Source organism: Triturus cristatus, chromosome 4_1 (genome assembly GCF_964204655.1).
Source record: "Triturus cristatus chromosome 4_1, aTriCri1.1, whole genome shotgun sequence".
Lineage (NCBI taxonomy): Eukaryota > Metazoa > Chordata > Amphibia > Caudata > Salamandridae > Triturus > Triturus cristatus.
Window position 1 is genome coordinate 866060662 of NC_140585.1, and position 25926 is coordinate 866086587.

Below are 25926 nucleotides of genomic sequence, written 5' to 3' on the forward strand. Positions count from 1 at the left end.
GGGAAGGCGATTTGAATAAAAAAAAAAACACATATCTGATCCTGCAGCTGACTCGCACTTCGGTGCTCCTTCTTGCCTACCGCTCCCAACATTCCCTACAACACACTCCCCAACCAATCCAGACGCTGCTCTCATACTATGAGAGCAGGACCTGGATTGGCCTGAGCGGACTGCTAAGATGTTCCGCTCAGGCACAGGGAGTCTGGCATGTTTCTCCATGAGAAACCTAAGTGAGCATGTCTGTTTGGCCGGCCTGAGGTGGCGAGCCAAACAGATATGCGCATTTAAAAGCTCCCGTGACCCAAGCCCCGCCCCCCTACTCACACTGGCACAGCTAGCAACTGAAAAATAAAACAATAGTAACATATTGTTTTATTTTTCAGCTGCTGGCTTGTAAGCCAGTGGAGCAATGTTCCTCCGCCATTGCGGAGGCGCCGCCCTGACAATATCATCCCTCAGAAGTATTGTGCCCTAAATATCGGTACAAAATATTGTAACTTTGGCTGTAGGGATTTATTAATCTCTCTAAAGGGATTATATTTTTATAAGTTATATGTAGGATGTGATATTTCTGTCAGATGATATTTTAGTTACCATTTTCCTATACCACACTGCTTAGTTCTTTACTGTGTGATAAAGTTTATTGTAGGAGCAAGAAAATGACCATCAATTAAATGAAGACGACGTGAATGCCAGTGGACAACAAGTGCCATCTAGAAAAGCCTTTATTATTTGGGGCTTTGACTAGCATCAAACTGGACCTCGCCTAAAAGATAGCTAAGGCCACTTCAGGGCTCTAGTATGCTGAAAATGCAGTCAGTAGATTTAAAACGAGGTTTTTGTCCCTATTGCCTGATGTAGCATTTCTGCCATGTCATATAAACGTAGATTCCACCGCACGTTTTGGAGTGGACTTTTGGGGCTGTAATTATGCTCAGTTTCTCATGTCACTGGAAATGGGGTTTGAAGGGTCTGGGTCCAGATACACCAATGAATACATTTAGGCTTGTATTAGGATTCGATTTCAGCTCTGCCATTATTGCACTGAAACCCATTTTATACTGAATCAGCTTAAAGACCACTGAGTTAGACTTTGCATATTCAAATTCCCTGCATTAGCTTGTGACTATAGCTGGATGGTTTTGCTTGTTCTGGTTTCTGAATGGAAGGGAGCGATCATACAGGCTCCAGGAAGGTGAGAAACTCCTGGAGCATGGTGACAAAATATTCAGTGGCATCTTTGTGTTATGTCAAGGAACACGTTTGGCTTCGAAATCACACATATTTTTGCATGTACTACACATAGCATTTAATTGGAAAGGCATTTTATAGTAAGGAAGATATTGGGATAGAAGCGCGCTTTTTAAGGTTAACCCAACGCCGATTGAGGGGAATCCCTGGCTGGACCCATAATCTCATGCTGTTACACAGCTGTGTCTTGATGCACATGGCTTTCCCTGTGTTGACCCAGTGACCACCCTTAAGGAGTCTGTCACTGCAAGGTCACTGCAAATGGTCCATGACCCTTACCTCCACCAGCAGGAATGATAGTGTTTAGACAGCTCTAGATTAGGGGGAATTAGTTATGGGAATACACCAACTTTTCTTTATGATGAGTAGAACGTGACCTATTGCAGGCATTTAAATTTAGGCAAATATATGTGTTAGAAGGTGGTTCTAACACTATGGGCCGCCCGGATTTTTCGCTTTTTGAGCACCTAATTGTTGAGCTTTTACTGTGGGGGAGCCTCATAAGTTGGGACTCACCCACAGTGCACTCAGAATGTAAGACAATGCATGGGGATTTTACTGGTGTTCCCCTGGCTTGACCAGGCACTGCGCAGCAGCTGGAGTAAGGGACACCGGGCTGGTTACATGCAGACACATGTGTACATCCCGAATCGGCTTGGACGAGGGGTAGGATTCTACGTGTCTCGTGTCGAGGAAACACAACACTGCACTATTCAGTGTTATAGTCCAGCCCTGATTCGCTGGAGCCTCTAATGCACCAATACGGGGTGCATTGGGTTTTTATCAACAAAGTAACCACTTATTAGGGTGCTGTAAAAGTGGTAAGTGCTATAGTAGCTGCTATCACTACCAGTAAGTGTGTGAACTTTAATTTTGGTCCTGATGAATTGCGGTGGATCTAACCGGTGCAAGAAACATGTTGACCATTGCAGCGCAAACCTGACAACTTTTCTTCAGGGACGCGCACTTTTTTGTTTTAGTCAAGAGTGGGACCTGCTTTATTAAACTTTTGTTATTTTGGATCCCTACTACTTATTTTAAACTTCACGAGTACACACTACACTTAGGGCCCTCACCCACACTACACCAACCGGCATACAAGGAATAAAGATCTCCTTCAAAAGGCCCCGTTAAGGGCGCCGATCGGGGATTGCAGCGCCGCCCCGATTTGGAGCAGACCTGATGATGAAGCATGACATCTAGCTGGCTGGATGTGTGAGGGTATTTTTCCTGAAGGAGGAAATCCCTCCTGATTTCACTGATTAACATATTACTGTAGCCCTCTTTCTCTTCTCACCCCCTAGGAACAGCATACGTCTCTGTACTTGTACTTATTATTGGGCCTTGTGTGCTGGACCTGTCCAAAATAGCCAGTTGTTCCTCTTATTTATAAATACATGCGTGTGCACACATGTACGGGCTGGGCAAGGGAGAATCCTAGCGTGCGCCTTCCAGGAGCAGTTACAAAGTGAATGGTGTGGCAGGACTTATGCAGTCTTGGGTGGTGACATGGAATAGGCTTTATACACTGGAAAGAAGCATGCCTATGGGGATGTGGGGCCCATGGCTAGATTATCTTCCATTAGGCCTACAGATTCTAGACACGCACATAAGTCCAATGTAACTAATGTGAAAATAAGTATTCTGCAGAGTCCAAAGTCATATTTGTACTGCTTTTGGGTCATCCAGAACTGTCATATTTCTCTGAGCCAGTCATGAGCAGACCCAGGCTGAGGGCTGACCTCAGCTGGATGGATTGATAACCTTTCTTCCACAAGCGAGGGCCTCCTCTCCATGAAGAGATGATGGGTGGGGCTACAGGCTCATCCATCACTAGGTGCCAGGCACCAGGCTGCACCAAGGAGGGAAGGCAGCGTGGGGGGATGGGGCTTCAGAGACATGTGGCCCGAGACCCTGGACGACGCCATTTTGAACAAACCCAGAGGCTGGACAAGAAGGAGGGAGGAGGGGCAGGAAAGTGATGTGTCGCTGTTTGATAGGACCAACAGGGACTTCCTGCCAGCCCCGTACTCAACTTTTAAAAAGTGCTTGCACAGGAAGAGAAGCTCTCTCTGGGGTGTGGTCTGCTGAGGCTGAAGGTGATGGAGCCTGACGCAATAGACTGTTGGAAGGAGAGACCCCCTGACTGCCCCCAGGACCCTAACAGCACCAGAAGAAGAGCCCAGGACCGGTGCGCAGGAGCAGTGGCCTCTGCGCAGGGAGAAGAGAGGCCAAGGAGGAGAGCCAGGCGAAAGGCTGGTGCAGGGAGCCAGTGAAGACAGCTCCCTGCTGAATCCACCCTCTCAGAAAAGAGACCCCCTGACTGCCCCCAGGACCCTAACAGCACCAGAAGAGCCCAGGACCGGTGCGCAGAAGCAGTGGCCTCTGCGCAGGGAGAAGAGAGGCCAAGGAGGAGAGCCAGGCGAAAGGCTGGCGCAGGGAGCCAGTGAAGACAGCTCCCTGCTGAATCTACCCTCTCAGAGACCCCGAGGGCGGAGGAGAGTGTTCCCAGTGGCTGGGGCTGGTAAAGAGGAGCATGAAGCGCCCCATAATGCCTCGCCAGGCATTTGGAAATCTGCCGTTTTGGTGCTTTGTGGCCCCCAGAGGAGGGGGTCACCCTCACTTGTGAAAAGGTGCTGGGGGGAGCTGCTGGAGAAGCGCAGTCTTTCCCCCCCCCCCCCAGCACGAAGAAATCTGCCGTTTTGGTGCTTTGTGGCCCCCAGAGGAGGGGGGTCACCCTCACTTGTGAAAAGGTGCTGGGGGAGCTGCTGGAGAAGCGCAGTCTTCCCCCCCAGCACGAAGAAAAGTCCCACCCTCAGTGTCATGGGGACCTAAAGGAACTACCCCTCAAGGGCTCAGCTAGCATTTAAACACATTCTAGGCTGTAACTTTTGTTCTACAGCTGAGGGTGTGTGGAGAAGTGCATCATGAAGTGAAGGGCTGAGTTGGAGATGTGTGAAGAAGTGCATCCCCTGGAGGTGAAGTGGTGTAATTGCACCGAAATGCATTTACTAGAGGTTATTTCTTTTTAGGTGGACTGAAAGTCATGTGTAAAGTGAAGTATATGTGTAAGGTGATGTTAAGCTAAATGGAGTTATGTTGCTGGACCTTCCTGCTAGGGGGTCTGGCTGTATTTACGTAATCCCATGTTTTTACCTGTGATTCCTTTTAAAGTGAGAAGGAGAAGTGTAGTTGCCAGGAGTACTTCTTTTGAAGGGACTGTAAGTCACATGTGTAAGGAGATGTCATAAGCCCAGTGTCTGGCTGTATATGCGCAATCCTGTGATTTCATCTGTGATGCCTTTAGGGGCTGTAATTGCAATGCATTCAAATGATCAACCAAGGTGATGAGTACTGTCATTCTAAAGTGTGCGTAAACATGGATTCTTGCTGCTGCGATTAGGTGAAGACCCCAGACTGCTAGCCCTTAAGATATAGAGGTGCATACTTTATGGTCAGCAGGAGATGCTCAGTCAGGGTCATGTGTCACCAAGGCAGGTTTACCCCTTTTTAATGCTTGTTGAGGTAATGGGGTGGGTTGCCACTGGGATGGTGCCAGTGCGCAGGGCCCTCGCTCCAGGTTATGTTTAACTATCTGCATTGGGGGCAAGTTGATGTGCATACATGGGAATGGTGGTACTAGACCCCACCGCCCCTGCGGGAGGGGTGGAGATGTTATGCAATGTCACAAAGTAATTCCAACAGCTTATGTATATTTGTAAATTGGTGCATAGTATTGAGTAGTGTGTGTGTTTAATAATTGTACTCTTACTTTTATAAAGCAAAGTACAGACTGGACAATCAATTATTGAGTGTTATTTTTGGCGCACCTGCAAATGGCGATTACTAGCCCACACCACCTCCCTTGAGTAAGCCTCAGACTGCTCTGCAATGCTACCCTCTGAGAGTCAGGCGCTACAATTGGGTGTTTGGTTCCCAGTAAAGGACAAATGTAGTCATGTTATTTGTGCAGGCCTCACAGATGCTGCTTCGTTTTCCAACAATATGCAAAAGAATGACTAAGATTTACCCAAGTGTCTGCTATTTATTAGCAATAGTTATCTATTTATTAAACCTGGAGATAGAGAGCGAGCATAAGGAAAACTATATCAAAATGTTGTGTTATCTAAAGCTTGCAACACCCCGACAGTAGCTTATGAGTAAAACGCCTTACAGTAAACTGGGGAACAGATACAAAGGGAGTATGAAGCCAATATTTATTATCAAAATGTTGTGTTATGTAAAGCTTCCAACACCCCAACAGTAGCTTATGAGTAAAACGCCTTACATTAAACTGGGAAAAGGATAGAGAGATAGTATGAAGGCAACACTTATTGTCAAGGCTGTGTTACATAAAGCTTCCATCATCCCAGCTGGGGAACAGATAAAGACAGAGTATAAAAGTAACACTTATTAGCAAAATATAATGGTTTTTTTTTATTTGTATACCATCACAATTCCAGGACAGAACACAAGTCAAGTTATGGAAAAATGTGCAGGGGAATGACATGTCCAAAAGAGCAGGTACATATAGAACAACAATATGCGGCAGTACTAAAAGACAGGACAGTCATCCATGCATAGACCTCTAGCTAAGCCACAGAAGTAGCAACAGGCAAAGTATTAAACAATAATACAAAGTTCGTATAAATGGGGCCTTGCGGAGTTTGTCTAAAAGGATATCCCACGTGTCTGTGATTGAATATTTATGGAGTCCCCTCACCTCCTCTCTGTGTAACAGCGCGATCTCGGCCACCCATGCCAGCATGGGAAGGACCCACCCGGAGGATGCCAGAGAGTTCGTTGCCTTCCACTTCAGTCTCTTTACTAATAGGAAGGCAAGGTCTGCAAACCGTGCTGCCTCCCTGTATTTTTTTAACACAGTGGTAGAGTCCCAGGATGCACACCTGCCTAATGTATGTTAGAACAGATCCCGTGCAGCGTGTCAAGTGTGAGATGACATTGTTCCAATAGTCCGTGAGTGACGGGCAAGACCAAAGCATATGCACTCGTTCCACTTTACATGTCGAACAACAGGGGCATGCAGCATCTTTGTGGTTAGAATAATGGATTACTTGGGGGGTAAGGTAGGCATGGTGCAGCATGTATAGTTGAGTTAATTTAAAATGGGTGTTTCGGGACACCAACAGTGGATAGTCGCCAATCACTGTTGGTGCACACGCGACTAAGATCTGTGTCCCCGTGTCTTCGAAGTGTGTTGAGTGATACTGTGGTGTGCATGCACATGGCGTCAGCTAACCACTGAGTCTGGTGTCCCCTCTTGCCAAAGACATGTAGATATTGGATGCGAAGATGTTGTGGGGGTTCCTGCCATATCTCTCCCCTCGACTGGTTCAGTATCCCACGAAAGGAAGCATGTAGAAGGAATTGACCTGGCGGGAGTTCGGAGCCAGCCAGTAAGTCCTGTAAGGGGAAAGTCCCATCCTGATAAAGGTCATCTAAGGTGTGTAAGTCTGCTGCGTGTCACTGTATTCATTTACTGTGGAAAGTGGATACGGACCCATGGAGCATTCTAAGTAGGGCAGGGCTGAGGCATAAGGTCTTGTCGAAAGGCTAAGAAACAGGGCCCTACAATAACATTGATGAGCAGTTAGGAGGAGGGGGGTGTCTGTTGTTGGAGCCCTGGTGAGAGGGTAGGACAGGGCAAAGACTCTCCCCAAGTCCCAAGAAGGCAGAAACATCATGGTATCTGCCATGTTGGCACCTGCAAACCAATGCGACACCCACTGGAGTTGAGTGGCCAGAAAATATTGTTCGAAGTTGGGAACATTGAGTCCACCGCTGTTCATGGGAAGGCAAAGCGTGAGTAGTGGGATTGTCCAGTGCTGGTCCTGATTACGCAGATGATGTGCCAATGGTTCACGCACCAGAGAAAACAACAGATGAGACAGTGGCAGTGGTTCACACACCAGAGAAAACAACAGATGAGACAGTGGCAGCCCTGGCAGGTCCCCTGCTGTATTGCAATGGGGTCCAAAACAAGGCAACTACTTTTGACTCTAGCTGTGGGATCAGTGTACAATAACTTGACCAGGTGAAGAAAGTGAGGCCCTAAAGGATATCGTTAAAGTATGTCAAACAAAAAGGACTACTCAAGGGAGACAACGGCTTTATGTAGATCCAAAACTAAGCAACTGAGTGAGGATAACGTATCAGTGCATGTGCTAATATACGGAAAACAATGCTTAAGTTTCAATGAGGTACTCATGGCTGACACAAAACCATTTTGGTCTGAATGAACGAGCTGCGGTACTAGGGGGGCCAGTTGGGCAGCTAAGATTTTAGCTAAGATCTTATAGTCTGTGTTTAATAACACAAGGGGTCTGTTGGATCAAGCATGTCCCTACCTGGTTTGGACAAGGAAATGAGGAGGGCATCTCTCAAGGTGGGTGCAGGTAAACTTGTTGATGCGGACGTGGACGGTATGAGCACCTGAGTAGTGGGAGTACACCTTGATATTGGGGTTATGGTGGCGCCACACGCCTATCAACCCTCGACGATTAAGCCACGTGTTGCACATTGGTATTAGCAAAAGTACGAGGGAGCGGAGGGAAGGAGCAATCCAAACCAATCAAAATGTTCTGTTACATAAAGCTGCCAAAATCCTGACATTAGCTTATGAGGGAAATGTATTACATTAAACTGGGGAACAGATTGAAAATAGTATTGAAGCATGCAATTACCTTCTTCAGCTCCTCCATTTTACCCTTCAGAATTGTATCTACGTCTTCAGCCGCAGCATTCGCTAATGATCGAAGAGACAAATAGGAATACGCATTAATGTAATGGTTGTCACTGTTGCTTTGTTATTTACAAACTCTATATTTCTGAAATACATTTGTAATGTACTTAAACACCACAATGGCGTTCAAAGGATAACAACATCTTTCCATTTCTTAAAGGGGCCGTCCCATGTAAAGAAAAAACGTTTTTCTTGGTCCAGTCCTGCGTCTGTAATAATCATTGACAAGAGACATTTCAGAATGTTCCTTTGTATGATGATGTCTGATTGGGTTTTAAACCCTCCTGTGACGTCAAGCACTGGATGGCCCCTACATTGATTGTTTGCAAATGATTCTTGAGCCCTTGACTGCCATGACATGAAGTAGTTCTTGGAGAATGTATTGGAGGACAGATCTTGTGCTGCAATCACCATGTTGGGGAGAACACCATCCACACACTGCACAGTAACACAACATGTGTGGTGCCATGCTATATGTCACATCTCATGACAAACATGCAGGACGAAGCAAAGGATCCTAGACAGAGTGGGCTTTACATGACAAGAGTTTTCAGACTCCTGTCCTAAGGTTACAGGTAAAAGGCCCTCACTCGAACCTCACACTCCACCAATAATCAGCCAGCCTGTAAGCTGATGGAGACTGGGGGTAGCTTCTTCCTATATAGGAACAGGTAAACCTTGTCCTGTCTAGCAGATCCTTGTTATCTGTTTATAGAGTTGAAATAATTTATAGAGCACCTGCCGGGAATCTAAGGTTGTGACGCACTCTGAAAGAAAAAACGGAGGGCAGGTGAAAAAAATAGTATAGCTGATCTTTTTCCCTGGATGCTCTGAATTTAAATGATTGAGAGTTGTGTAACATGCATGTTGGAATGAGTTTTGATAATGGATCTTGTAACAGACTACCTTGGTGAATGTTTGGTGGCCCTTAGATGGATTCAGCATGAAATTTCCCTGGAGATAGTGCACAAGAGGTGGCTGAAGGATGGTGGAAGGCACTGAGGTTTGGGTGTGCCTTGAACTAACCCAATAAATATTATGTGCATATAACGAGATTTACCAGTCAGCGTGTATCTGTAGGATTCGAAAGTTGAACTACAGAAGTATGAAAACCACTGAAATGTTGGAAACATAATGCTAAATTCATCAATGTAGGTAGTGTATGTTATATGTGGGATTAGTGCCTGCAACTGTTTCACTTGCAACGGATAGAGAAGGCTTTTGTTATACATTCATGAAAAAAAATGTTTTATTAAACCTTAAGACCTGTCACATCATGGGGGAGATTTACTAAGATTTTGTGCCATGTTTATGTCACAAACGTTATGCAAATTGGCGCAAAAACTTTTTTTCCCAGTTTACTTTCCAGCGTCAAACTTGTTTAGTGCTTGAATTAACGGAAAAGTAATGCGAAGCAGCACTATACTTTGCGCCATGGGGCGTACCAAGGGTGAAGCATGGGCGTTCCCATGCAACCACCCAAGGTTTCTCACGCTAAACCCCATTTTCTAAATAAAGTAGATTGGGTTTAGCATGCGAAAACTGCACCCTTTTCAAGTAGGCGTAAGGAAGGAGAAAGGCTTTCATTTCTTCTTCCTTTTCCGACTTTGCATGTGTGCTGCACTGTGCAGCATGCATACAAAGTGGGAAAAACTTTGCATTTGGACTGTGCATCGTATTATGTACAGGAAGGGTACCTTTCCTGTACAAAACCTATGCTAGACTAATGCACACACCCTAGTGCTATGGCGCTAAGGTGTGTGCGTGGCACACGGCAACTGTAATAAGCGCCGGCGCAAGGGAAAGGGGAGGAGAGAGCCAAATCTCTGAAGATATGGCGCTCTCCTGCTCCCTCCCTGTCGGGCAACGCAGCTCGACCTCGTGGGGGCAGTGCTGCATGAATGTTTTGTAAATCTCCCCCTTTGACTCATGGCTATAAGCAAGGATATGAAAGCTCTCTCTCTACATTACAATGCACCAGAACTCAAACCATGCCTACCCAACTAAAAACACCCCCCCAGGCGCCTGATATTTACCATGATGCTCGACAGTTCCATTACATTGTGCCACAAATACCCCTTAGCAGAACAAATAACACCATGCACATTACATAAAACTCAACCATCACATAAGCAGTGCAAAGCACTCAACATATGCACATAACCAGCACAACCTGTGCAATGTAGTCAGAACATTTACACAAAAACAGGCAGTTATCCAATGTCAAGAATTGGTGTCATGGGCCAAGGACACACAGCAGGCCTGCATTACAGTTTGGACATTGCGTCCCAGATAACAGTCAGCTTTTCTTGTGCTCAAGAAACAACTTAACAACAGTAACACCTCTTAAAAATGTAACAGGATTATTATGCTCGACAATGGGTAAGTGTCTTACAGCATATATTATCCAAACATCTAAACCCCCTTCACCATCAGGGAAATGAATAAATCTTAATATGTTAATTCTTCGATATAACCCATTGCTAATCATCTCACACCACCCACACAGCCATAAAATCCAGCCCCACATTGGCTGCTATGCACACTGTGCGGGGTATTTTGAATTCAGTGTCTCTGAAGATATGGAACAACACAGAATTAAATCCAAAGCATTGATTGCTGCATACTGGGAGTTCTATACATACATTCTTGGAATGAGCCTATGAGCAAGGGACGACCTGATTCAACTATGTGCCCCCGGCCTATCACTCTGAGTTCACTTTACTGCCTTGAACCGTGCGTTATTGGCCATTGGAAGCAACAGCTCCATCATCTCTAACCTGAAGAGGCGTTCTTGAAACAATGTTTCAAATTCCATGTTGTCTTCTCCATTCACTGCATCAGAACTCAGGAGTCACACACCTACACAATCAGCTAGGGTTGGGCATAACTGACGTAATTCTCACTAGCGTAATTACTCGCAGTTATAGCAAAATTACTCGCAGTTATGTGTAACTATGTAAGAAGCATCACAGAAGTTAGCGCTATTTTCTTAGTGCAAAATGCACCCTTGAGTCCAAAATGGGCCAGAGGATGCATTTTGTGCAAAGAAAATAACGCTAAATGGTATAGGATAGGAGCAGTAGCAGCCATCAGCCATCGATCTCTTAGATCATTGTTCCTGTGCTCCTGCAGTAGGAGTTTACCCAAATTGCTCTTAATTACTTAAGCTGGCATAATCGCATACTTTTGCATCACAAGAGTAATACATAATTGCCAAAATAACTCCAATGACTCCAGCGTAATTAAAATTTTGCCCAGGCCTATTTTCATCCAAAGCTACTACCCTTCCAATGTACCGACAGAGGTACCTTTACCATGTCATTAGACTCCATGAAGTGCATGAATCCCCTGCTGCTCCCTCTTTTCCAGCCACTCTCCTGTGGCTACAACTTGACCCTACAGTATAGGAAAGGAGCTCTGGGACCAGCTGTGAGCTCCCAGTCTTACCAAAGCCATCGGCTAACTTCATGTCCAAATCAAGCAACCAGGCTGCAACATTGGCCCACCTAATGCACACAGACTCATTTCTGCGTGACATCTTCCACCCCGTGCTCGGACCTGAGGGATTTCTCACAAGCACCTTCCGTGGCTCCCCACCTCATGATGATCTGAGCCTGTTAGATGCTTGATGTTTGCACTGCTGAAAATGACACCCATTGCTTAACAATTGTTCCAAAGTATATTTGTGAAACTTCTACTCAAATACTGTACAATTGCTGATTTTATCACAATTAACACGTGCCCTCCTTTGCTAATGTACCCTGCATGTAAACAGTGGCGTAGCAAGGTCAGGTGGTTCCCGGTGCGCAAAATTTCTTGTCACCCCCGGCTTGACAAAATGGCAAAAATATGGGTTTAAAACACATATTTTTGCCATTTTGTCACCCCCCTCAGTGATGACACCCGGGGTGGCCCGCACCCACCGCACCCCCTTCCTACGCCACTGCATGTAAATATTAACAGCAACTGAACTCTATCCACTTTGTCATGCCGAGACATCTATCTCTACATGCTATCCATTTCTAGACACAAATTCTACTTGCACATCTGCAAATTCTACAATCCTAAAAACTTTCATAATGGTGGAACCTGCTAAAACGTTTTTGCTACATATCACACGCTGTACTCCAGAGTCTAAACAGTTTATAGAAATTGGATAATGTATTCTCCTGCTACTAGTCATTAAAGATCAACATAATTGTCAGTTCTAGATATGCATTACACTTAGCCTATGGATGTAATAAAACACATGCTTCCAAGAAGAAGGTCGAAAACGTTTGCCAACATGAACAAGTGCACACAAAAACATACACAAATATTTACACAAACACTTGCACACAAACAGCCTCACAAACACACTGACAACTGGCACATTCATTTTTGATGTTTTTACCAGCTGGTATTCTATGTGGTTTAAAAACACGATATCCCCTCCAACTCCTCTTCCTGGTGCAATGTTTGATACCTGATAATAGGGGCGTGCTGTGATTTAATGTCCTGGGAAATATGCTTCCCAATCCTGGGTGGTCCAGTTTGAGGTATATGTGAGCATGAAGCCAAGATCTGATAGTTGAAGAATGTGTGTTATTTGGTGTATTTGGGGCTGAGGCTGGAACGACCTGTCAGTATCCTTAACCAATACCATATCCCACGGGAGTAAACCTGTGGGCTGCATAAGCCTGTCCCACATCTGCTATTCCGGAATTTATGGAATGTGATCAATCCGCTGTCTAATGCTGTTCCTATCTGTCAATAAACTTCAGTAAAGGCATAGTTAATGTCCAGATGGTCTTTGTGACACATTACAAATGTAGAATTTGCTTATTGCAAGAGTGGCTTTTCTGCTTGACCCTATTCATTCACAATCTGGAATATGCCGCCATGTTGTGGTTGGCGTCCGAAAGTAAAGCTTGTTTTTTCTAAACCTTTTTTTGCTCTCAAACATGAGTGTTATTAAAAACATAACCAGTATGGCGCGATTATACAAACCTGGTGGTTAAACATTCCTTCAGCTGTGGCCGATATATGTGTATGTGCGCTATGGTATCTTTTTGTAACCTGCAATCCCACGGTAAGAATGCGTGGGGCACATGTTAATCTTTAATAGAGATAAGATGCAAAATCATTGTTATAGGCGACTAAGGCGAGTGACTTTCGTACGCGCCCAACTCTGTGTCGTATGTTTACTTACTATGTATAGTTAGTAAAGCAGTCTTCCTCCATGGCGCGGAGTATAGGGTATAAAGTTGGTTTCATCCCCAAACAACATTCCATTTTAATTTTATTTTGTTTAAACCAAAAGTGTTGCTATTGATTTGGGGCAAATAAAAATACGTATAGTGAGGTAATTCCAAGCAACAGGGTTTTTAAGCCTCTCTCTCTCTCTCTCGTACATGATAAGTAACATAAGTAGTACTTTCGTACTTAAAACACTAGATGGCGGTCTTTGTACAGCATGTGAATCACTAATACTCGCCATACGCCGGTGCTTAATTTTCTAAAGGGTAAGGCCCAAAGTTTTCCTCATAAGGCAGAGGCTGACTCTATTAAAGTTAAGGGTTTCGAATATAAAGGCTGCGTATTCTTGATTTGCCCCCTTGCCTTTTTAATGCCCCAATTGACACCCCCTGCTTCTTTTTCTCACCCTTGCAGGTTCTTTTTAAACCCTGGATGCTCCCTTCCTCACAGTTTATCCATCTTTCTATTCCTTCTTCTTTCCCCCTTTAGAGTTGCACCAAAAATGAGCGCTGGTAGGCCCCTAGACTGGCTGTACCGGGAATGTGGCCTTTCTACAGGAGGCTGGAAGGGTAGTGGGTCGCTTTTGTTACTGGGGTCGCTTTTATAGCAGTGCTGCCGTTTTAAAAGCACTGCAGAGATCCTTGCATATATCCAACATTTTCCAGGCAATAATAAAAGTGGCAAGATAACTCTGGTGATTAATGTACCTGCTGGAGGGAGATTGGAGTTTTGTTTAGTGGCAGTTTTGCCTCATATAAGGTAGCGCAGATGGTTAGTATGCCTGCTGCAAAGAGCGTGTACCATGCAGATCACAGAAAAGTATTTTATGTACATAGTTCAGTGGGTTACTACTTTTGTCACAGAGATCCTTTTGTTACTGTGCAGTTCATAAGGTACAATTGTAATCTAGGTTAGAAAGTCATGTTTTTTTGTCTTAGTCTTTCATTATCCTAATTTTGCTAAAAAGGGTTTCTTTGTATAGAAATACATTCTTATTAGTAAAGTTAACACTAAACACTGTGTTATGTTCTGAATCCTGAGTTTGTGCTTCTCCTGGCCAAGCACTCTTAAAAAATGCTTACAAATATGGATGACACGATTCCCACATCTTGTAGTCCCCTTTGTTTTAGGTAACATTTTCTATACACTATACCACTTATGATTCATTGGTAATAAGTGTGTGTGATGTAAAATGCTCTGACACCCTACACTGGCATGAGAGTCACTATAAAACAAATGAAATACATGTGAGAGAGGGTGGAGGGTGATAGTGAGGACATCATTGAAGAGCCCCAATGAAGATTGCTGTATGCTGGTGTAATGCAAGGTCATCATTTACTATGCTTTAAAAACTGATACAATTAAATATATGATGAAAAATGTATTGTAGAATGCACCATTTTTGCCATGTTTTCCTAAGTTTTCTTGGGGGGAGAACCTCCCCAAGCTGCCTTGTAGTGGTCAGGCTCCCTCACTCGTTATGGACTTGGAGGGTTGGCCGGTCTGACAACATTTGCCTGGGCTTCTTTGGGTTCCTAGTCTGGACCTGCCTCAAATTAAGCTGTGCTTAGTGCAAAAAGCACTATCAGCATGTCCCCTTTTGCAGTGAACATATCTACAAGATGAAATAGAACTGGTACTGCCTTGAGGTGCCCAGTATTGCCCGAACCTGCCTTCTGCTGAACCCTTGGAAGATGCAGGAATGGTCTTTGTTCATAACACTATTCCAAATGTGCTCCCAAATGTATGGATAAAAGTAAAACCTCTCTTAAAAAAGACAACATGTAAGTTCTGTTAAATTTTAAAATTTCAACATTTACCAACCTCACCTGATGTGACACTTTCACTGGCTCAATAACTGAACTTCATGAATAGTACACAATCACTCATCCAAACATCCCACAAGGCCTGAACTTGTGGTGCAATGCTGTTCTATCATATTAGAACATCTGCAGCATCGTTTTAAAACATGCCTAATACTCAGGTCCTATGTCCACCACCGCCCACCACTACTCTCAGGTCCTATCAGATCTCCAAAGGTATGCATGTAGAGGCGTAAACAATTTGATTGCAAAAGATCATTGCATGAACGGCCTGTTCCACAAAAAAATGCATATCTGATACTGCAGTACACAAATTCTTCGTAACCCTCATCCATTCCCCTTAAATGACTGCTCTGAAGACACTTTGGGGCATATTTACAAGCCCCTATTGCCACTTTTGTTGACGCTCCAGTGGTGTAGAACCATTTCCCATATTTACAAGGTGGCACTAAGCCACTTAACATGGCTTAATGCTACCTTGTAAATATATCCCTTTCCGACACAAAGGGGAATGCAGTGGGTGTTCCACTGCAACACCCATTTTTTTTATGCTGCCCCAGATTTACAAGGCTGAGGCAGCGCCAAAACAGCACTATTTGAATGCCATGGATTACCAGGTGTTCGAATGCTGATACGAGGAGAAATTATTAATTGCTCCTCATTTCTTTGCTCTTTCCATGTGTGCTGCACTCAGCATGCATCGAAAGAGCAAATCGCCATTATGGATTGTTTATGTGAACGAAGGTGTCCCTTCCTGCGCATAAACAATCGCCACTGCAGTGCAGGCACCCTTGCAACATGGCGGCAGCTTGCCTGCACTGGCGCTAGGCAGCTTTGTTTTTCTTCAGCAGTAGGGGAAACACAGGGTTGCACTGTATTCTTGTGAATATGGCGCATTGCTGTGTTTTAAAAATGTCAGAGTGCGGTGCTGCTGAATGTGGTGCAGCTCCGTGCTCTGACATTTTTTGTTAATATGTCCCTGAGTTCACTTTCCAAACACACCTGCTCTGGAAATCAATGCCGCTCTGGGTCCATGATCTTATCACATGCCTTCTCAAAACTCACCTATTTAAACTAGGATTTACGTCTATACCAGGAGTAAACCTGAAATTCATGCATAGTTGGTTGCTATAATGAGCTGTGTCGCCATTTATGGTTTAAATATCTTTATTCATGTAACAAAAACCTTTGCCTACATCCATTAGTGTGTCACAATATAGAGCTACAGTTGCTAGCCCTGGGGAAAGAGATAGCCAACTATCTCTCTTCTCCTTAGACTCCTTAAAGTCTCTTCATGAACTAATGGGTTTTGTGACAAGAGACCTATGGGTTTCCTTTATGCCAGGTTCCAAATCTCAGTGTCTCCTTCTATCAGACAGCTAGCTAAGGCTTGGACCCATGAACCATTGGAAATTAATATTAGCTTTTATGGGAAAGATGATGAATGCTCTTCAGCGGTGCAAAATTGTAACCTAGGTGGGAGGGACTCCTACTTATAGAGATATGTTTTTGTATCTCATCACCGTATGGTGATCTGTGGTGGTTCTGAGGCTTCCTACAAAATAGTTATCCTGCTTTATTGTAGTTAATCACAGTTTAGCAACACACAGACTTCCCAGAAATTAGCAATGTCGTCTTATTTTTGGAGAAAAAAAAACATCTTTTTATTAAGCTTACAGCAAGTAATAAGTAAACAAGTACACCACAAGTAGTTGTACATGCAGATAATTAATGTCCTGTCCTTAATAATCTCACACCCAGCCTCCCGGTACTCTCCCCGCCACTCGTGTGTCAAATGTATCTTCCCCGGGAAAGGTAGCTTCGTGGTCATTGCAATGGGGGTGTGTTGGAAAACGAGGCAGCATCTGTGAGGCCTGCACAAATAACATGACTACATTTGTCCTTCACTGGGAACCAAACACCCAATTGTAGCGCCTGACTCTCAGAGGGTAGCGTTGCAGAGCAGTCTGAGGCTTACTCAAGGGAGGTGGTGTGGGCTAGAAATCGCCATTTGCAGGTGCACAAAAATAACACTCAATAATTGATGGTCCAGTCTGTACTTTGCTTTATAAAAGTAAGAGTATATTTATTAAACACACACACCACTCAATACTATGCACCAATTTACAAATATACATAAGCTGTTGGAATTACTTTGTGACATTGCATAAAATCTCTACCCCTCCCGCAGGGGGGGGGTGGGGTCTAGTACCACCACTCCCATGTATGCACATCAACTTGCCCCCAGTGCAGTTAGTTGAACATAACCTGGAGCGAGGGCCCTGCGCACTGGCACCATCCCAGTGGCGACCCACCCCATTACCTCAACAAGCATTAAAAAGGGGTAAACCTGCCTTGGTGACACATGACCCTGACTGAGCATCTCCTACTGACCATAAAGTATGCACCTCTATATCTTAAGGGCTAGCAGTCTGGGGTCTTCACCTAAACGCAGCAGCAAGATTCCATGTTTACGCACACTTTAGAATGACAGTACTCATCACCTTGGTTGATCATTTGAATGCATTGCAATTACAGCCCTTTAGGGCATCACAGATGAAATCTCAGGATTGCGCATATACAGCCAGACACCCTAGCAGGACTGTCTGGGAACATAACCCCACTTGGCTTATGACATCTCCTTACACATGTGACTTACAGTCCCTTCAAAAGAAGTACTCCTGGCAACTACACTTCTCCTGCAGTGTGCCTCTTCACTTTAAAAGGAATCCCAGGTAAAAGCATGGGATTACATAAATACAGCCAGACCCCCTAGCAGGAAGGTCCAGCAACATAACTCCATTTAGCTTAACATCACCTTACACAGGTACTTCACTTTACACATGTGAATTTCAGTTCACCTAAAAAGAAATAACCAATAGTAAATGCATTTCGGTGCAATTACACCACTTCACCTCCAGGGGATGCCCTTCTCCAGACATCCCCCAACTCAGCCCTTCACTCCGTGATGCACTTCATAGTACACCATCAGCTGTAGAACATAAGTTCCAGCCTAGAAGGTGTTAAAGGCTGGCTGAGCCCTTGAGAGGTTATTCTTTCAGATGCCCCGTGAAACTTAGGGGTGGACTGTTCTTCTTTATGCTGGGGGAGATTGCGGTGCTCCTGCAGCCCCCCCTGCACCCCTTTTCACACGTGAGGGTGACCCCCTCCTCTGGGGGCCACCAGGCACCAAAATGGCAGATTTCTTCGTGCTGGGGGGGGGGGGGGGAAGACTGGGCCTCTCCAGCAGCTCCCCCAGCACCTTTTTACAAGTGAGGGTGACCCCCCTCCTCTGGGGGCCGCAAAGCACCAAAACTGCAGATTTCCAAATGCCTGGCGACGCATTATGGGGCGCTTCATGCTCCTCTTTACCAGCCCCCGTCACTGGGAACACTCTCCTCTGCCCTCTGGGACTCTGAGAGCGTAGATTCAGCAGTGTGCTGTCTTCACTGGCTCCCTGCGCCAGCCTTTTGCTAGGCTCTCCTTCTGGGCCTTTCTTCTCCCTGCGCAGAGACCCCTGCTTCTGTGCACCAGTCCTGGGCTCTTCTTCTGGTGCTGATAGGGTCCTGGGGGCAGTCAGGGGGTCTCTCCTTCCAACTGCCCATTGCACCAGGCTCCAGCACCTTCAGCCTCAGCCTCAGCCGACCACACCCCAGCGAGACCTTCTCTTCCTGTGCAAGCACTTTTTAAAAGTTGAGTAGGGGGCTGGCAGGAAGTCTATGTTGGTCCTATCAAACAGCGACACATCACGTCCCTGCCCCTGCTCCCTCCTTCTTGTCCAGCCTCTGAGCTTGTTCAAAATGGTGTCGTCCAGGGTTTCTAGCCACGTCTGAAGCCTCATCCCCCACGCTGCCTTCCCTCCTTGGTGCAGCCTGGTGCCTGGCACCCAGTGACAGCTGCTAATTGATGAGCCTGTATCCCCTCCCATCTTCTCTTCGTGGAGAGGAGGCCCTAGCTTGTGGAAGAAAGGTTATAAATTCATCCAGCTGAGGTCAGCCCTCAGCCTGGGTCTGGTCCTGGCTGGCTCACAGAAATATGACAGTTCTGGATGACCCAAAAGCAGTACAAATATGACTTTGAACTCTGCAGAATACTTCTTTTCACCTCCAATACAATGGACTTTAGTGCATGACTGGAAACTGTAGGCCTTGTGGAAGTTGATTTAGCCATGAGCCCCACATTCCCTTGGGGAAATAATGAAGTGAAAACACAGTAAAACACACTGACTTTCCCTGGCATGTTTCTTTCCAGCGTATAAAGCCTATTCCATATCACCACCCAATACTGCATAAGCCTTGCCACACCATCCACTTTGTAGCTGCTCCTGGACTGCGCACGCTAGGAATCTCCTCTGCGTAGCCCGTACACGTGTGCACACGCATGTACACATGTGTCTGCATGTAACCAGCCCGGTGTCCCTTACTCCAGCTGCTGCGCAGTGGCCTGGTCAAGCCAGGGGAACACCAGTAAAATCCCCATGCAGTCTCTTACATCCTGAGTTCACTGTGGGTGAGTCCCAATTTATGAGGCTCCCCCACAGTAAAGGCTCAACAATTAGGTGCTCAAAAATCAAAAAATCCGGGCGGCCCATAGTGTCAGAACCACCTTCTAACAGGGTGGTACAGGGGCTCCCTCTGTAAACATTCCACTTGCCCCGGACCCTCTCCTATTTCTGGGGCAACCACAGCTTTCATAAATCACTTTCTCAGCTACCATGCACCAATCCACATCCCTTTTCCAGTCTTTAAGAAGTGGCGCGGATGTTGCATCCCATAGTCGGGCTATGTCATGTTTGGCAATCGCCATGCCCAGGGTCATCCAAATTAGTTCCATGCGGCTCAAGTCAGTGGCATCCCACACATTAAAGCAATCTGGTCTTTTTCTGAACACCTTTAGAGATGGGGCATGGTGCCCACAAAGTGGAGGTCTCCTGAGTGCTTTCTCTCATATTGTTGAATGTACTTTAGTCCCATTTTTTACTCTAAATTGTTTTACTTTTTCTTCATACTATTAATTCAGAAGTATTGAGATAATACTAAAAGGTGGGCTTGGGGCTGGGTTGTGGCCTTCAGCAACTTGATGGCTTAATCCACAGGTGTAACTAGCAACAAAGTAATGGCCTTGTGAGTTGGTGTAGCACAACACCAAAGTGCGTTCCACAGTGTTGGTACAGTTTACTTCAGTATGAATACCTTAAAGTGGTGCAGTGGCAACCCACAACTTTGTTGTCTTCCGTATAGCTCACCATAAAATTGCAACTTTGTTGTATGGCCGTATCTGTAATTTTTGGAGGAAACCACTAAAGATTGTTGAAGGAATGAGAGCCCTTTGGGATTTCATCGGATTGGGGGCAATCACGAATTTTGATCTTTACAGAACCAAGCACTGTGCTTTTGAGAATATTAATTTTAGGAATGTGATTATTGAGTGAACTAAAACTGCATTATTTCATATAATAGGCCTAGAAATGTCGTTCAACTAAAAAACTCCCCTTCGCAAGAAGAGCTTGTTTGCTCCTAAGTTTATTTTAGTCAGCAGATAGACTTTGCCCACTTGTGCAACTCTCCTGACTTGCTGGAAGATGATCGTTGTCCCCTAATTTGCTCATATGTTTATGACATGTAGCTGATAGACCACATAATTAGAAGGTCTTTCCACTGATACTCAATTCTTATCTGCTGAGATGCAACTTTGGAACTGACCTCAAGTTGATACGAGGAATTTCCACTGCTAAGCAATTTTGTGAGAAGTCACGTAAGTTTTGAGCTGTGTATAAATATGGCAGAGTAAACGTTGATCGGAGTGCATTTGTACGCTTGCCTCAGGAGTGCGAGTTGTATATTGTTTCCACTAGCATAATAAATGGCTTAAAAAGTCTGCCTCCAACTCCTCGCACTTTAATTTGTTACTAAAAGCGTAAACATTTGCTTTCCTCAAATGGTGACTCCGCTGGGACCTCTACGTGGGACATCCAACAGCTCTTGAGTCTGTGGCTGAGGTGACCAATCTGAGACTGAAAGATTGCGGGGGCCCCAATAAACAAGAGACCAGTTTCTCACAGCTGCCATCTGACGTTTCAAACCGGCATCCCTCAGCAGCAGGATTTCCCCGGCAGGGGTCCCGAACCTGGTTTATTGCAGACTGACACATTTGTCCAAAGTGCGGAGAGACGGTCGCCCCCACATTAACTTGGTGAGGTTGTTCTAAATGCATGCTTGCGCAATTGATTGAATTGGAGACACTTGTCATTGTGGGAGATGGGAGATTGGGATTATTAGTTTTCTCATTTATTGAGGGTCTCCAATTTTAGGGGACAATGAGAAAACTAAGGAAATGCATTTCTCATGTTATTGTTGTTTTCGAAGTCCATATTTGGACAAATTGCCCCACTCCCCACCCTAAATTGGAGGATGTAGGTGAAATTTGGGGAGAATGAAGATTTGAGTGGCTGCTGGACGGCTCCTCAGATTTAAACAAACATGCAGTATTTACAATAACAAAAATTATGGGAAAAAAAGAAGGTAGATGAAGAAAAATAAAAAGTGAGATAGGCAATATAGGAAAGCTTTCAAAAATGGGAAAAACATGCACCACATTAGCAGGGCTTGAAAAAAGTCCATCAGCAATGTCGAGCAAGATTTAATATGGACGAGCTATTTTAGGGATTACCATCGCAAAATGAAAACAGGTGTTCTGCTTACTCAGCAAACTCAATAAGAAATAACAATGCTTTTAAATATTGTTATCTTGCAACATTTGCTCAGCTTTCTGAAACAGAGGTCAAAAGTCAGTTTGTTTTCTGTGACTGAAGTTAAAGGATTTTGTAAAGTGAACTGCGTGACAATCGCACTGTGCAAAGCATGTGAAATGAAAGGCTGTAAGATGCCAGGTTTCCTTTTCTAGAACACAGCACTGAAATAGCTAATAGGTGAACGGTTCAAACATTTCAAATATGCTTCACTAATTATGAAGACACACTTTTGTAATTTTGCGGTGAAAAAAATTAATATTTTTAGGATCAAAACAAATTAGATGTGTTTGCTTGGTGATCTGCAAATGTTAGGTATTTTTGCTGAATGCCGATTTCCAAACATTGTTTGTGCACTGTGTATTTTTATCAGTAAGACTACATGTAAATGGGAAACTTTTTGTGGCCATTTCAATGGAGAATATGCTATCTGTAATGACAGTGCACTACTCCAGTATGCTTTGTTTTACTAATATATTTGTGATAGGAGAGTTTTAGACATAAGCTGGAAATTATTACTATTCCTGTCCAAATGACAATGCTATTACCAAGTCAACCACCACAAGGTCCAGCTAGTCAACAGCCTGACGCACCCCTTGCCCAGGATGTGCAAAACATCATGCCTCAACAGGGATATGTGCAAATGCTATCCCATTCAATTGGGCCCTTTGTTTCAGTGAAGGTGCATTCCTCCCCAGGTTCACAGCCTGTTAGAACAAGCTTTCTGGGGACCAGGGCACTCCGGGGTCACTATGCTCCAATTGCATCAACTGGAGTGTTCCCTACTCGTTTTGACTCTTAGGATAGCAAGACAGGGCAGTCCAAGGCTTACTCAAAGATGTGAGGTGCGGTTAGGCATTCAGAATACAGCGCACACTGTACTGCCAGCTGATGAGCTCAATGTCCAGTCAGTGCTTTACTTTTTATAAAAGAAAAGCACTTTATTACACCCAAGAGAATTATATTACACATAAAATTAGGATAAACAGTGAAAACCAGATGTCTCTACAACCCTCTGGGCCAGAGTTCTGACCCCGGACAGTATTATAGCACCTAGAAGCCAAGCACTATAAAAACACAGTTAACATGAAAACCTACAATTAGCATTGCAATTTTACAGACAATGTTGCACAGGGTTGCTCTCATTAGACATATTCTTATTATGAAGTTATTTGAAATTGAACAAAGAAAATTTTGATAAAGTGTTATTGCAACAGGTTTATTTATTTATATAGGGGAAGACAGACATGAATGGGAAATATGAGAGGAGGTCAATGGAACAGGGCCTGGTTGAATCTCATCAGATTCTGCGTAGCAACGTAGTGAAGGATTAGGCCAAAATGAGTGTGTCTATTGCTTACAGGAAGGGTCATTGGAAGAATGAATGCTCTAATTTACAGGGCCAAACAACGGTGGCGAGAGGAAGGAGAAATTCATTGATTCACAAGGAGTACAAGCAGAAGTGGTGCAAGTACACTTTTCAGACTAAGACTTAGATGCATAAATGAAGGAAGTAGAGTAGAGAACGGATGCAGAAGAGGAGAGGGCAGATTTTGATGAAAGAGCAGAACAGATTCAGACAAAGCTGAACAGGGGAAGGTAGATTTAGTTGGGATGAGCACAGATTAGATGTAGGTTATGTGTTACACTTTTACTTTTTATTGAAAACACCAAGCTTTGTGTATTGACAAACTGCTTTTGCCAAGGCTTATTTGCTTGGCTTTAGATTATATGAGAGAATTTGCAAATATTAACTATTGATGTGGCACTATGCTATTTTCATTCTTGCTTTATTTTTTAATCCTTCATAAATTATGATTGACATCATGTGTGCCTTATTTATTAAAATAGGTAATCTTTTCTTTATGGAATGTGCATTTCTGTAACAAAAGTCACTAGTGATGTAAAAGTGACCACCCCATCCAAGAGTGTCAGCAGTGATCACATTGGTCAGGATTTTCAGCAGTAATGAAAAAAAAACAAAGCTTACACAGTTTGAACTGAAATATTATGTGGGTACTACATACAAACCAAAGCTGCAATACCCCTTGTACCAAGATATAAATATGAGTAATTAATATCAACTCAAATAATAGCTTTAAGTACATTTTCAAAATGTCACCTATTTCTCTGTAGACATCAGCTTGTGAGTTGTGAAAATACAAAAAACAAATGTTGTCTGGAATGCATGCGTTTTAATTTTGGAATACAGGTTGGACCGCACACAGGAGAGCTACTCACAGGTACCTGGTGATCTACTGGTAGCTCACGGCTACTCATTGGAGACATAGCAAAACAGCAGAAGGTTGCAAACAGGCTTCAGGGAAATTATTGCATCACTTAGTATCCTTGGGACATAAAGTATCTCTTTTCAGAATACAGTATTGTCAACAGAAGGTTACCTATTTAGGTCTCCTCCAGTCGAAGGGGGGTAAGACGCTACACCCACATAGGATATAATTGGTGCAGAACTTGCAGAAACCACTGACTCAATCTAATATCTGTGCGTTTATTACCAAATATTTCACTAATTGCAAAACCCCTGCTTGCTTTAACATTAAAGGACATATGCATGCCACTTCCTTGGACTAATCAGTGTGAAGCTGTCTTTTTGCAATTGAAAAATGCTTTCCGTAATGCTCCTGCCTTAGGTAAAACCGGATTATTACAAATTTGTGCATGCAAAATATTGTTGCAGCTTGGCACGGTCCCATGAAGGAAGGAATAGGTCATGCACATATTTCTCCTCCACATTGGACCCCGCTTCGATAAAGCAATCTGAAATGTATATTTAAGGTCACAATTTGACAGTTATGGTACCACATTTAGTGGATATCTTTAATAAAAAAATAAAATAAAAAAAACTCAGACCTAGCACCTGACCAGTGCGATATTAACAGGGTGTGAGTTGACATTTTTTTCTCCAAACATTACTCTAAAATGCTGTAACATTTTGAATCCAGCCACTGTACTACCCCTCTCTGAGTCCCAACAAGATGAAAAGCATGATTGCATATTTATTACTGAGAAGGAGACTAAGGGATTGGTAGACTTGACAGATACCCCTACATTTGACCCCCAAGGGGAACTGTTTGTGGATGGTTCACGTTACAAACTACCTGATGGCTCTAGTACAGCGGCCTATGCTGTTACTACCTTGAAAACTGTGGTTAAGTTATGCAAAATACAACAAATGTCAGCCCAATCTGTGGAGCTGACAACTCAGACTAGAGCTCGTGAATTTTTTTTTTTTTAACAGTTTTTATTAGTTTTGATAAATCAGCATCAATGATAGAAAATTTGCAGTCGGGGGGAAAAAAGGCAGTTGTCATTCAATAGAGAGTGAGCAGAAACAAAGAAAGAATATAGAAAGAATATAGTAGGCAAACCCAATTCATCACTGGGGCCCATAATGCAAGCCCAAATTCTTTCCTTCTTGTGCTTTTGTGATTATATAAAGCAATTTCCAGCTTGTACAAGGATAACATCTTTGCTTTCCATATAGAGAAAGACGGTGCATCCGAACTAAGCCATTGTGAGGTAATACATAAGCGGGAGATGGCCATACAGAGAAACAGGAAACCTTTCTCAGGGGTTGAGCGATTTCTACTATTAAACACAAAATCATAACCAAATAATACTAATTGGGGTGTAATATCAACAGAAACTCCTAAACCTGAGTTAAAAAAACAATGTATTTCTTTAAAGAAAGGGGTTAGTACAGGGCATTCAAATAACATATGCAACAGATCAGCAGCCCTCTGGCTACATCTGGGACATAGGCCCCCCTGTTTGTGCCCCATTTAACTTCGCTGGGGAATAGTATAAATGAAAGATTGCCATATAGCATTGGCTTTTAAACCTACCTGAAAATATAACAGCATCGGTGAGGTTCAAAACTAATTGTAAATCGACACCGCCTATCCCCTGCCGCGTTTCCCAGCGTTGCTCGAAGTGAGCGAGGTCGTCCTGTTGGGTTGCAATTATAATTTTAGACAATTGAGAGATCTTACATCTCCCTTTTATACGTTCTAAGATTGGATTCCTTTCCAAACTAATCTGACCTCTTGAAGCTAACTTAGCTAAAAAACTTCGGATCT

The 25926-nt window shown here is 44.0% G+C and overlaps 1 protein-coding gene and 1 long non-coding RNA gene across 2 annotated transcripts in view; one reads left to right on the forward strand and one right to left on the reverse strand.

Annotated features, from left to right (window-relative positions):
- The window catches only part of PODXL (podocalyxin like), a 194421-nt gene that overhangs the window by 26086 nt on the left and 142409 nt on the right, over positions 1–25926 (reverse strand). The window contains exon 7 of the mRNA XM_085653586.1: positions 7956–8017. Coding sequence (XP_085509712.1) covers positions 7956–8017 — 62 coding nt within the window. The remainder of the gene's footprint in view (positions 1–7955; positions 8018–25926) is intronic.
- LOC146855688 (uncharacterized) lies at positions 20881–23999 on the forward strand. The gene is made up of 2 exons (XR_014980867.1): positions 20881–22280; positions 22314–23999. It is a non-coding gene; the product is annotated as an uncharacterized LOC146855688 (long non-coding RNA).